The sequence below is a fragment of the Myiozetetes cayanensis genome, unplaced genomic scaffold (genome assembly GCF_022539395.1).
Source record: "Myiozetetes cayanensis isolate MyiCay16 unplaced genomic scaffold, myiCay2020 scf1, whole genome shotgun sequence".
Classification (NCBI taxonomy): domain Eukaryota; kingdom Metazoa; phylum Chordata; class Aves; order Passeriformes; family Tyrannidae; genus Myiozetetes; species Myiozetetes cayanensis.
The window spans coordinates 106,266,724-106,279,780 of NW_026086604.1; the positions used below are offsets into that span (position 1 = coordinate 106,266,724).

General features: G+C 32.4%; 1 protein-coding gene across 6 annotated transcripts in view; it reads right to left on the minus strand.

Moving 5' to 3' along the window:
• ULK4 (unc-51 like kinase 4) overlaps positions 1 to 13,057 on the minus strand; it is a 217,193-nt gene that overhangs the window by 192,941 nt on the left and 11,195 nt on the right. For 3 of the 6 annotated variants that reach the window (XR_007627722.1, XM_050306744.1, XM_050306754.1), the window contains exons 7-16: positions 12,710 to 12,793; positions 11,757 to 11,832; positions 11,049 to 11,144; positions 9,084 to 9,211; positions 8,902 to 8,974; positions 6,523 to 6,622; positions 5,960 to 6,064; positions 3,845 to 3,905; positions 1,754 to 1,935; positions 260 to 306 (exon numbers count right to left, since the gene is read on the minus strand). Coding sequence is in view for 5 of the 6 variants with exons in the window: in XM_050306744.1 (XP_050162701.1) it covers positions 260 to 306; positions 1,754 to 1,935; positions 3,845 to 3,905; positions 5,960 to 6,064; positions 6,523 to 6,622; positions 8,902 to 8,974; positions 9,084 to 9,211; positions 11,049 to 11,144; positions 11,757 to 11,832; positions 12,710 to 12,793 (952 nt within the window). In the remaining variant the exon portion in view is untranslated. The remainder of the gene's footprint in view (positions 1 to 259; positions 307 to 1,753; positions 1,936 to 3,844; positions 3,906 to 5,959; positions 6,065 to 6,522; positions 6,623 to 8,901; positions 8,975 to 9,083; positions 9,212 to 11,048; positions 11,145 to 11,756; positions 11,833 to 12,709; positions 12,794 to 13,057) is intronic. The other 3 variants (XM_050306783.1, XM_050306762.1, XM_050306773.1) reach the window with 3 other exon arrangements.

Here is a 13,057-nt window from a genome sequence, read left to right on the forward strand (position 1 = left end):
TTTACTTCTTTTGTGGTATGGAGTTGGTTTATTCAGTAATTTTAAGTAACACTACCTGATACACTATATTATCTAACTTCTAGATTAACTTTTAGAGATTTTCCATAATCTTTGGTCCTGTAGAATAGCAATATATTCATTCAATGCTAAAAAAATTCCATATTATATTCATCATAAATAACTTGTTAATGAATATCTTTAATAAAATCCAGTGACAATTTTGAATTTGAACATATCCATTTAAAATAATTTTACTTACATATCCCAGCTGGAGGCTGCACGCAGCTGCTGTATCAATATAGGAAACTATAGTTTAAAGCAGACAGATAAATATTAGTGAATTTCAGTGATCTGATAGTTCCAAATGATAAACAAAAATCCAAATATCAGTAATTTCATAAAAATGTATTTGGATAACATTTGTGAAGAGTATTGTCACAGACAAACATGGTAGATGTTGTGCAAACACTGATTAAAGAGATAAAGATAAAAAACGAAAAAGAGATAAGGAGAAAAAGGAAGGAAAATTCAATTCTTTCTATATTTTTGCCTTAAACTAAACTGCTAAACATATATCAGCATTAAAAAAAAAAAACACCAACATTTTTTCATTCTGAATAAGAGTATGCAGCAGAAAAGAGTCTGATACTTTCACCTACAAACACAGAGATCATCATATAGTATTACAAAACAAATATTTAATGAATTAATTTTGTGAAACCAGATAAAAATAGTTGGCAAATACAACAATAATGAATGTTAACACATATAATCAGCCACAAAAGAACCAAACTCATAATGACTAATTAATTTCTAAAATGTTCTGTTAATTGGCAATTCAGTTACTGGATTAATGTTTCCCCCCACCAAATTCTCCAATGATAATGGAATACACCTTCCAGCAATTTTTTTTCCTGCTTTCACTAGAATGCTATGGTACAAGACCTACCACTTCTTCCAACCTAAATGCTCTTCATTGAATTTTTCTAGCAGTGCAATTTTGTCTTTAATATCTCTATATCCAACCATGACAGGTCAGTTTATGACTTAAGTGCTTTAGTATAACTGTAGGAGAGTGAAGTAGTTTACTTTTAATTCAATAAAATGAAAAGTGCTCATCTCAGGATAGCCTCTCTGATGCCTTTACATAATGAGAAAAAAAAAATCTATTTCTCTTCTGCACATGCAAGAATTTTGAGAAATATATTAAACCACTAAAGAGGTTACCAGTAAAAATGTTTGGTAAAAAAAGGTTCTTGAAAGGTGAAACCAACATTTAGGTGTTCCCTAAAACAGACTCTTCAGAGACTCTGCTCACTGTAAGAACTGCTTACTGAAAGTTTTACTGCATGTTCTTAAGAAAGTTTTTCTTTATATTCTTCATAGACACATGGCCAAATAAAAGACATTTAATAATTCATACATGAACTTTTTTCAATATTCTTTGGCATTTAATGATTTGTAAAGACTAATATTTTGTCATATGTTATTTCACACTCTCCATCGATGTTAGTTTTTACCCCAATATTTTCACTAATACAACAAAACTATATGTAAATGTATCTGAAATGTAAGACAAAGAATTAGTTTTCCTCAGCATTTTTAAAACACCTGACATGGAATTTAGTCATTTTTTTGACACGTTTTTGTCAGTATATCAATGATTTCTTCAAATATAACTAAAAGCAGCTGATTTTTCCTACAACAGCAAGTATGTAAACCATGTTGATTCTTTCAAAGCTTTATTATTTACCAGCTGAGAGCTCATTAGTCTGCTTGCAATCTCCTTGTGGACAGCCACAGTACACAGATAGTACAGTAAGTTCAGTTTAGAACGTGCTGCTCCTGTGCTCTTCTCGGTGGAATTAAGCAGTGAGCACACTCTTTTCAAGAAGTTATTCCAGTCCACATCATTCATAGATGATAACTTCTCAGCTAACCATAAGAAGCAAGTAAATAGTTAAAGTTAATTGATCGTCGATGTTGCTTTAACACTCTAGAAAGTAACATCAGCAAGAATAAGTAAGGTCCAAAGTTTGAATCTAATTATAATTTTGGTACTTAAAATATTAAAGAATCATGTTACAATTCATGTCTGAAGATTATAGAAATAAAAAGGAAGCAAGAAGAGAAACAAATAATAAAAACAGAGCAATGAAAGCTTCAAAGCATTTTCGAAAGTGCAACCCTGCTAAGTCCCTGGACTTCTTTTAAGGGAACATTATATTTAGGAAAGGTAGTAGTTGTACTTTGTCACTACTAATTCTTAATAAGTAAGTGCACTTTCAGTAGAGTAAACTTGAGGAAAAAAACTAACGAAAGTCAGTGAAATCTCCTCAGTATCAATAAACTGAAAATGCATATTGTTACTCATATAGGTAGGTACTCACTGAGTTAAACTTCAGTAGTATCAAAACACAGATGATTTCAGAAGGAACACAAAGTAATCAAGCCACTAGGGCAATTAACATAAATCCTGTGGTTCAATTCACTGACCAGTGTACATGAATTGAGATTTTTCAGACTTCCTTATCAGTCTCAGCAGTTAATTTCAATCTAGCAGCCATACATTCGCTCAGTTTTGGTTAGTTACTTATTAATAACTTATCTGTCATCCTGATATGCTCCACTAAAGGATACTTAAAAGCATGTTTTCTGTATTTTATGTTAATTTTACACTTAAGTAACAATACCTACTAATACAGGCGATTATAATATACTTTAGCAATGGTGAAAAGAGGTGTGGATTTCATGTATTTATCTTAATTTTTCCATATTATCTTTAATCATTACTGATGAGCAGCATCAAATTCATTATCTTCAAAAACAATCAGAAAGATGTCCAGAAAAAAGCTGGACGACTCTGAAGGCATTACAACAACAAAAAAACACTGTCCCATATTAAAAAAATACTGATAACAATAGTTAAACTTATCAGAAGATCAGTGCAATTACTACTGAAATGCAATATGAAATATAATGCTTCCCTTAGGCACTTGTAAGGGACCATTTTTGGATGAAACAAAAAATATTTTCTGTTACTACAGTCTTGATTGGGAGACTGGGGGACATTAAATTCCTTTCCAACTGTAAAATTTCTTCATCAAATTAACTCTCCAAAATATATATTTTTTAGAAAGAAAAAATGAACTCTTATGCCTAGAAAGAGGTGCTATGTGAATTCCAGAAGGACAGTATCCTTCTTCAAGCACAGTGAAGTGTGTAATACTTCCTTAAAAAGACTAGAGTAAATTTTCCAGGGGAAGAAATTATTACACTCATGACACTGAGCAGACTTTAGTTTTCAGAAATAACAGTACTCTTTCGAGACATTAAAAACTAACAACAACAAAAAAACAAACCCAAAACAGCACCATCTTTTGGGACGTGATTGCCATAACAATTCATTATTAAAGGTGGGATTGGCAAAGCTGCCTAGTATTACAGCTGATCAACACTGCACATTTTAAGATCCTCTTTCCATTTGCTTCCCTGCCTTTTTAAAATTTTAATATATTTAGTTAAATATTTCAGTTCAAATACCTCAGCTGGAAAAAATCGACTGTTTTGCCCACACTAAAACTGTGAGGACTCATTGCAAAAGTTTTTGAGCACAAGCTTGCAACTGAAGAAGGCAGAAGAGAAAGGAATGTCATGTAACTCAGTAACTTGAAAAGGCTACTCAAAATTGGTCTAGCTAAAAACATTACAGAAACTGTTTCAGAAAAATTATGAGTTCCAAAACTGTGACAGCTTATGATCTACAGCAGGAGGCTACAGGTTTCAAGACAGTGAGTTACAGCAACACATGCAGAACTTGTTAACAGCTTCAGTAGATCCATACCTGAATGTGCTGGTATATGTAAAGTTTTTGAGTCAAATGTAACTGATACTTGCTTTATTATCTGGAAAAATAAAAAAACACATTACAACTAGTTTTAATACATTTCTGGAAAATCCGTGAGAATACAAAGATGCAAAATTTGTACAGGATGGGTGTACATACTACTTCTCATTACTGAGGAATTTTCCATTGTTTTCTGGTATTTATTCCTTCTAAGTAAATACTGGAGATTTAACTCTGTTTTTAACATAATTATATTGTTAGTTTCCATTTAAGTGATTTTTAAAACAGGATTACAAAATGATACTTTACATTTTTATCTTGCATGTATGCAGAAAAATACTTGCATTTGGGTTTCAAAAGCTACAGAAAGAAACTATGCAGGTGACAGCGCATTAAATGTTTTAGCAATTCATTTTCATTCAGCAAATACATATATACACTAGATCATTCTAGAATATACACTAGATCATTCTAGAATATAAAAAGTCTTATTATCAACAAGTAATTTTTCATAAGGTATTGGGGTTTTTTTTCCCCCTCCTGAAACATCATTTTCTGGTACATCATGAAATTGGATGACTGCTCAGTGACTGAGGATTTGAGTGTGATTTTCAGTAAATAAAGCATATAGAAAAGGTAACTGTGTAGTGGAATTTAGCCTTTGACAGATGAAGTCTGAGTGTAACCAGAGAGCTATTTTCTAAAAAAGGTCTTCAACTCCACAGATCTGCAGAATATGGGAAAATTTTACAATGTAAGCTGACATTTCAACTTTTCAGATTCTGTAAGCATTTAGCAAATCCTTTTTCATGAGATTAAATTGCAAGCTCTTCAGCTTTACCAGGTGTCAGTATCATCCTTTAGTCTGAAGTGCAGACTAAAGAGTCATTGCCAAGCAGGCAATGACTCCTATTACACGTCCCTGGAACTTAGTGGGCTATTTTGCATTAATTCTGAGTCTGGCATTGCATGGTAAGGAGATTAGTCTCCATGTGCACGTCAGTATGTACACTTAAACCTAATCTCCTCTCTTATACTTGTAGTAAGAAGAAAAGCTCTGAAGGACTAAAGGCTTTGTGTCATAGCCCTGAGATAGAACTGAGAATTTAACAGTGGTAGCATTCAAACTTTGAAATTCTCCACTGGTAACAACGTCCCTCCCTCCAAACATATTAAAACATTATTATTTGGTAGTTACACTGTCTGGTTGTGTAAGACCTTTAATTTTTGAAAGCGTTAGGAAATCCATTAAAACAAACCAAAAGAATTGTTAATACTAAAGCAACACAGCAACTAAAAGCTGTAAGACATGCTTAATGAGCTTAGATGCTCACTTGCAATCAAAAATGTTTCATTCTCTGCATCTGTCGCTTACTGAGTAAAGCTGCTAAAACAGCTGCATTTTTTTCTAGCACAGAAACAAAAGGAAGACTAAAGGGGCTCTTGCTCATTATTCCTTCTACCAATAATGCCCAAAAATGCACATTACACTGTCACTGCAGTGTAGAGCTCTGATTCTTTTTCGGTTTGCTCTTTGCTGTTAAGCAAGTGTCAGTGCCTGCTCAAGAGACTCATTACAAACTGTTATCACATTACAATGCATATGGCAGGAATAGGATGGACATTTCTCATAATGAACTTCAGGTGTTCTTTTGGAGAGAAAATAAGTTCAAAAACATTATCAAATCTGAAGTTTAAATAGTATCAAAAGTTTTTCTGCAAAGGTCTAACTTTAATCTAGAAGGCTTCATAGATGGCCTTGTTTTGAGTATACCAAACCCCAGTTTTGTGCTCATTTAAGTGACAGATATCAAAGCAAGTTATCAGAAAACAAATCTACAAAAGCACTGAACACAATATTTAGTAGCTTCTGTTTCTTGAAAGACATTATTTAATATTATTATTCAATCCCAAAATAACTCATTCCTCCAAATTAGCAACACAATAGAATTATACAGACTGCCAAAAAAATTGCATGAGAGCTTGCCAGATGACTGGGTGGAACTGCTTTAAAATGAGAACTATAAAATACAGGAAAGGAGTTTCGCCCTGATTAAAAATTTATCTGCAAAAAATAGCCCCAGCCACAAGTTCCTGAATCTTTTGCTATACCTTTGGATTGTCAATGATTGGTGTTATGATAAGATCAGATTCAGTGTAAATGAGCTCTCTCAATGTTGACTCCATATCCTGCTGACTTGAGCACGTATTTTCAGCCTAGAGCAAGAACAAAGATTTTTTTAAAAAACTTTTTTGCACCAAAAAAGTTAGTTCGTGTTTATTCCCAAAGTGTTTCATTTCAACATTATACCATAAGGTTTGGCCATGTAAACAACATATTCTAACTTACTTTTATTTATGTAATAGTAGATAGCACCAACTAAAAATTATAAGAGAAACATATTGGAAGAAAAAGCAATGGGTCCAAAATGTAGACTGACGAGAAAGATAACATTTTCATGTTTTATGCACTGGGGTAAAAAAGGAGACTAAGCATCTCTCTTAACTCATACATCTGGAGTTCTCCAAATATATTCCTCAAATAACTTGTATACTGTAGGAACTGATTCCCTGTTAGCTATGGATGGAGAAGAAACCCGACTTTGCCACAGACTCCAGGCTAAAATTCTAACTATAGAGATACCATCATCCCTTAATATAAATTTTGTACTCACCATTTTCAAGCATGAACCTCTTTGTGGAAAATTTTTGATTGGGGCAGTAGTAGCATCACTTACTTCTACTGCAGTACTAGTTCTAGGTGTGGGACGAGAACTTAAACAAAAGAAAGAAAAAAAACATAATAAACCAATAAAGACTACAGGTTAAGTTTCACAGCAAACTTTCAAAGTTGATGAACATAAATGATGCTGTGCCTGAGACACCAACTAGACATGAATTTTCTGTCTTTAAACGTGTTCTGACAAGGTTAGGATTTGTTTACCAGTTAAAAATGGGAAGGTGGTATTTTGTAGCTGTTATTGATGTTAAATGGATCTAATTGTATTATTTTCTCAGCAATAATGACTCTCAAAACTGGATGCTAAAACATTATTATCTGAATTCCTAATAACAAACAAGATACAAAGAAAAATAATGTGAGAAAAATTGAAATTTATTTTATGTTATTCTCTTCTAACTGCTAACTCCTGGCTAAGACTGCCTAAATCTCATGTATGATTGTGAACTAGGTTTACCTTTTATTTTTTCTTTTTAAAAATCCTGCCTGCAAATTAGAAAATGAAGAAAGAAAAGACCAGAATACTGCAAAGTTGCAATTTTCATAAAGCTACTAGTGAACTCGGGTTTTACATTATATATAATGCAAAGCATTTAAAATGCACTTTAGAATTATTAAAATTGGCAGGCCAGGAAACTTGTAAAATCATCAACTTCAAATTAATGTGTTTTCTTCATCAGTAGAAAATCATAGACACATTTAGTTACAAATCAGCTTCATTGATTTGGAAAAGCAACTAAATTAAAAATAAAAATACCAAACAAAATTAAAAATACTCATGAAAATCAGTGATCAAATAACTAACATAATTGTTCTAACCTCCCATATATTTTCAAGAGAAACTTGGGCACAACAAAGGAATGCCAAAATACCACCTACATAAAACTACATAAAATGTCCTTTTTTGGTTAAAAAAAAAGATATCAGGATGTGCCTGGAAGTTTAGGCAGTCTTAGTTCCTAAACAAAAAACCCTACGATTTCTAGGTAGGAGGCTGAATAATTATTCTCGGTTCCCACACCCTTCAAAATACGTAGATTTGATAAATACACTTTTTTTCAATTAATGCAACTGATTTGCTTTCATATAGGTTTGAGATACAGAAAATATTTCCTATTTTTCCAGTTCTCAAATGGTTTCTCAGTTTAAAACAAGCCAAGAGATTGTTAAATTGAACTATCTGAAATGAATAAGACCTATTCCATTTGCATACACAGAAGAAGCTACTGCTGTTAAAAGCTGAGTAACCTCTCCAGCAGCTAAGTAAACTCTGGTGCCAAGTGCCAGGTCAGCAGCTTCCTTTCACTTCAGTGTTTTAATACTTTAGTAGGTAACACATGCTGCTTTCAGAAGTTAGATCACTGGAGAACAGACAGTTTCTGAACAGATTTTAAAGAAAAAATGTTTGTATTACATTTCAAATTTTATATTTAAACTAATGTACTTATCACAAATAAAGTACGTTGTTAAAAAACATGATTTGGATTACACGTTGTTATACTGTTTTTAATGTCATTGTAGTCTTTCTTTTCAGCAGATTGCTAAAGCAAATGCTATTTGAAATTGCTGTGATGACAGAATTTATAAATGAGATGAGAATTACCACTATTAAAACCAACTGAAATAACTTTTGTAAGCACTATCATATACAAAAGCCCTGTTTCATGTTATGCAAGAAGCTTGAAAGAGTATTTTCAAACTGGAATATTTCTTCTAGATGACAATAAGAAAAGTATCTATTTCACTAGACAATCTTCTTGACTTGAAAACTAGTACAAAGTTCCAGAACCAGGCCTCAACTAATACAAATCACTGTTAAACCAATCACTAATTTTTTATTTAATGCCCATGCAGTATTTAATAGATTGTTACCAACAGCTTGGGAAGAAAAGCTGCAGGTAGAATTTATTAGCATATCTGATGTTGAATGCTTATTCTTATGTATTCAAAGCAACGATACTCAAAGCCTATTCTCATTATATACGAAAAAAGAAGGAAAGAAAGATCTAAATAAATTCTTCTGTTTAGACTGACAGCTAAGAAATCAAAAGTTTACTTCCAAAAACAGTGTAATAAAGCCAGATAAGCTTTAACTACACACACTGCTTTTGCAGCTCTTCTAATATTTTAATATTAATTAAAGTGGTAATAGAGAATTCAAAAGGAGATACACACAGTATTACAGGCAGAATAATAAAATGTCTGAAGAGACAGTGGGGAAAAAAACAGCACCAAAAATACAGGATTTTGGGGTTTAGAATTTATAAATTTATAATTTCAAGGGGTTTTATAATTGTTCTTTAGGTTTTCATACCTGAGAAGAAATATGGATTCATTTGATTCACCATCAACTGCACTTTTGGGGCGCAATTCAGCTTGAGTTTCTACTGAAAAGAGAACATGAACCTGCATTCAGAGGTTAAAATCAAATAAAACATAGGGACGTTGGTAGGATTGATAAAAATGAGTGAAAAATAACATAATGAACAATATTACCTATGTTGAAAGAACTGTTTGGTAGTTTAGGATCTGCTTTTGAGGATGACAGGTTGTCTAGACTTTTATGAGTATCCACTGGCTCTTTGGTACTCCAAGACACTGATGACTCTGTGTCCTCATTGCTGCTTAATAGAAAATAGTAATTACAGATTTAAAAAAAGAGGGATTATATAGCGGTTTTTTTGCAATTGTTAGAATAAAATTTAGCTGTCATTCTCTAAAACATACTAATTTAATATGTTACATATACTTTTTATAGCAGTATTGGCAATGATGACAAACAAGTTTACAGCAAATGAGTAGGAGAATATTAAAAATTCTGTCCCACTAGAACTTACATGGAAGACAGTAGAAAAGTTAAACTATTGCCCCATAATAAAAGAGCTGTCAAGAAGTACTAAAAGCATTACAGATCATTCAATCTTCACAGGAAAAAGTCATAACAAACCTACCTCTAACAATGAAGTCGTTAGCCTAGATTGAAACTACTTCTTTGGTGGGTTGTTTTGATTTGTTGTTTTGTGGGGTTTTTTTAAGATCTGGGTTTTTTTAGGTTTGTTTTTGTTGTGTAATGATTTACATGTCCCACTTAATTGCAAGTTTATTGACTGTGGTTGTTTGAGTTTTTTTTAGCCTGCCCCTCTATTATTCAAAAGGACCTGAGCTATATAAGTTTCCTGAAGGTTGTCCAGGATATCAAATATTAATCAAATCTGCATTGTAAAGAAAATAGATACACGAGCCTTACAGTTGGAAAAGAAAAAGTATTGAGCTTCTTTAGCATGTCAGGCCAATGTTCTACATTTGTCATAATTGTCCATTAGTGCACATATCAGCAAATATGTCAGAGGCACTAGAAAACCCTCAAGAGTAAGGTCAAATAGCCCAATATTTCATAGGAGATTAAGATTCTTCTGATTCTCTGAAAATTCCTCAAAAGTGAACACTGAGATGGAGGTCTTGCTAAAACCATGAATAAATTCTTACTTTGTGGTATAAACTGTAAATATTAACTTCTACGTCTTGCAGGTAAAAGCAGTAATAAAATTAAAAGACAAAGAACTGTATCTCAAACTAGAATAAATGATAATTGCAAAAACATTGCAGCACTGGTATCAGAAATAGGTATTAAACAACATGAGAGAAAATTTTAAAGGAGATATAACATGAAAACATTCAACATTCTAAAATAAAAGTACTTTCACATTAGTTCACTAGACTAGAACATATCTTTCAAATATTTAGAACAACGTAACTCTAAAGTCAACAATAAATATCCTAATTCAAAATTCAAAACAAATAAACCAGTAAGGTAACAGGAGTTTTGAAGAAGCTGAATTTTTTAATACGTAGAAACCATTTGCACAAAAGGTTTGGGTATTTCTGCATATATATATATATAGTAGTGTAGAGTACTACAAATTTAGAAAAAAACCCCAACTATTAGATTAATGTTTTATGTCATAAGCAAAGAATATGGGTCAGCTGCATCTGCAAGATTATAAAGCTCAACCACAGCTCTAAGATGCTGTACTGATAGGCTTTGTGACGTTCTAAGCCTAATGCACAAAACCAACCAACCAACCAAAAATCACTAGAGATAAAACTGACCCATTCCACTAAAGCTTTTAAAATAGAAATTGCAAGTCAAACAACAATGTTATATAATATATAAACAAATAAGTAAAATTGACCACAGTTAGTTCAGAAGTGTGTTTTAACACATTCTGTAGCCACAAGGAAGGAGTCTGTTGTAAGTGAGTGGACAATGTAATACACTAATAGGACAATATCATTCCTAAACATCCAAACCTGTCCACTGAATAGTGTAAAACTCCGGTCATTAATAAATGAAAATTCTAAGCAAATTTTCAAAAATTATAAAATTTACAAATGTAATAAATTTTTTTTTATCTTTGCTTGTATTTCTTACAAAAGAAATCTTTCTCAAACATATGGTACCTTGAGCTTGTGCCCTGTCTGTCTGCAGAACCACCACCACAATGGCTAAGGGATCCTTTCCAGAACGGATGCTGCAATAGGTCTGTCCAATTCAGCCTTTTGAAAAGCAACAAATAAACTGAAAAAGCAGTGGCAAAGTACAGCTCCACAGAACCATACCAGACTGATTTTTAACCCAGTGACACTACAGAGCAATTAATCCTGTTGTTTGCTTTTATTTGGACAATAAACTTTTCTTACAGGACGAACTTTTTACCTCGAATCAGAATGGATAATTCACACAACAGAGGTATGAGAATAAAAATGAAGGAAACTGCATAGTCAGTCCCTCACATAAATTATCTGAACTACTCTGTAAATTACAGTCCTAAATTGTTTAACAATGTAACTGTATCACCTATAAATCAAAGTCTGATAAAATAAATGTTCCCATTGCTCTGGAAAAGCAAAGCCATCCAATTCTAAATTGCCTATCATTCTGTTACAGTTATCTATTTAGCACCAGTTATAAAAATACAAAGACACACTTAATGAATACATTAATTCTGTATATATTCATATAACAAAAAGCACAGTTCATTCTTCTATATGAGGGATTAAATTTTTTGCATTCTTTTTCATCTACAAAATACTATACATATAGTATCATAGTAATTATTTTCTCCAGAAGTGACTACATAAACAACTGTCATGGATTAGACAGTTTACCTTTTCTGAGGATCCTTTTGAAGTAACCCATCAAGCAAACTGAGGAACTCAGCAGAAGGCTTGTGAAAAGCAGAACCTGTAAACAGAAGCACTCGAGAAGATCAGCAACAGGCACCAAAACTGTCACCAAATGTAGACCAAACAATTATCTACAGATCATGCTAAAAATGTTCTTAATAGCAATCTCATCTGAAAAAAATCTAAACGTATAAAGAATTTTAAATATACACTCGTATTTCAAAGGATCCTCAAAAAAAAAAACACCACAAAACAAACCAAAACCAAAACAAACAAAACCACCAATTCTTGGTCATTAAACTAGTTAAAATTGTAACTTAAAAACAAAAGCACCCTCCAATTATCACATAGCCATTAGAAAGAAATAAAGTGGAGTTAAGATCTGCTTAAACTGATATTAAGTTTCCTCCAACAATAATGATTTTAAGAGGACCATCATTGCACCACATTGTACAAAAGAGGTTTCCAAAATTCTTATTTTACTGAGAAAAAACTCTATTTCTGAGAGTGCAGAATTGAGAAAAGCACTTCACCCACTTTGAAAAGAAAAATCTCTCCTAGAATTCAAAAAAATTACAATAGTTTAAATTCTGCAGGTTACCATTTTCAAGTACCTTACTATGACCTGAAAAGAGCCACTAATATTTAAGGGTCTCTGTGAAGAACACTGATGACCAGAATGACCAAGATCAAAAATTCCATACCAGTAGGTATATTTAGTGTTAACAACTAAATTATATGTCTGTCTATCAAAGGAGAAACAAAAATTCATCATTAACAAGGAAAAAGTTCTTATGAAAGGAAGGCACTGCTAATATTCACTTTAAACAACTAACTGATTACTGCAAACAGCCTCAGAAGAAATAGTGCAAAAAACTCTCAAACTTTGTAATTATTACTCTGATTTGATTCATTAAAGAATAACAGAACCTCACCCTCTGGTTTAGGTGGCAATGGATCTTCACATAAAATCTTTTCAATTAACTCAGAAAAGTTTTCTGAGAAGAATGGCGGTTTTCCTACAAACAAAGAGAAATGTATTTCACAGGTTAGGCAAACTTCAAAATGACTGTCAGGTGAATGATATATCATAAGCTCATGACATATCATAAGTTTTCCTAAGAAAACATCCAAAGAAATAAACACCTTCAGCCTGAGTACTATTTATCAAGTTCTGTTGTCGATTTATATCCAAAACCTTGAATTAAATTCTTGTATCATGAACAGCACAAGAAACCACGGACAGAAGAGGCACCAAAGATGGTTTGATGGAGATCACCATG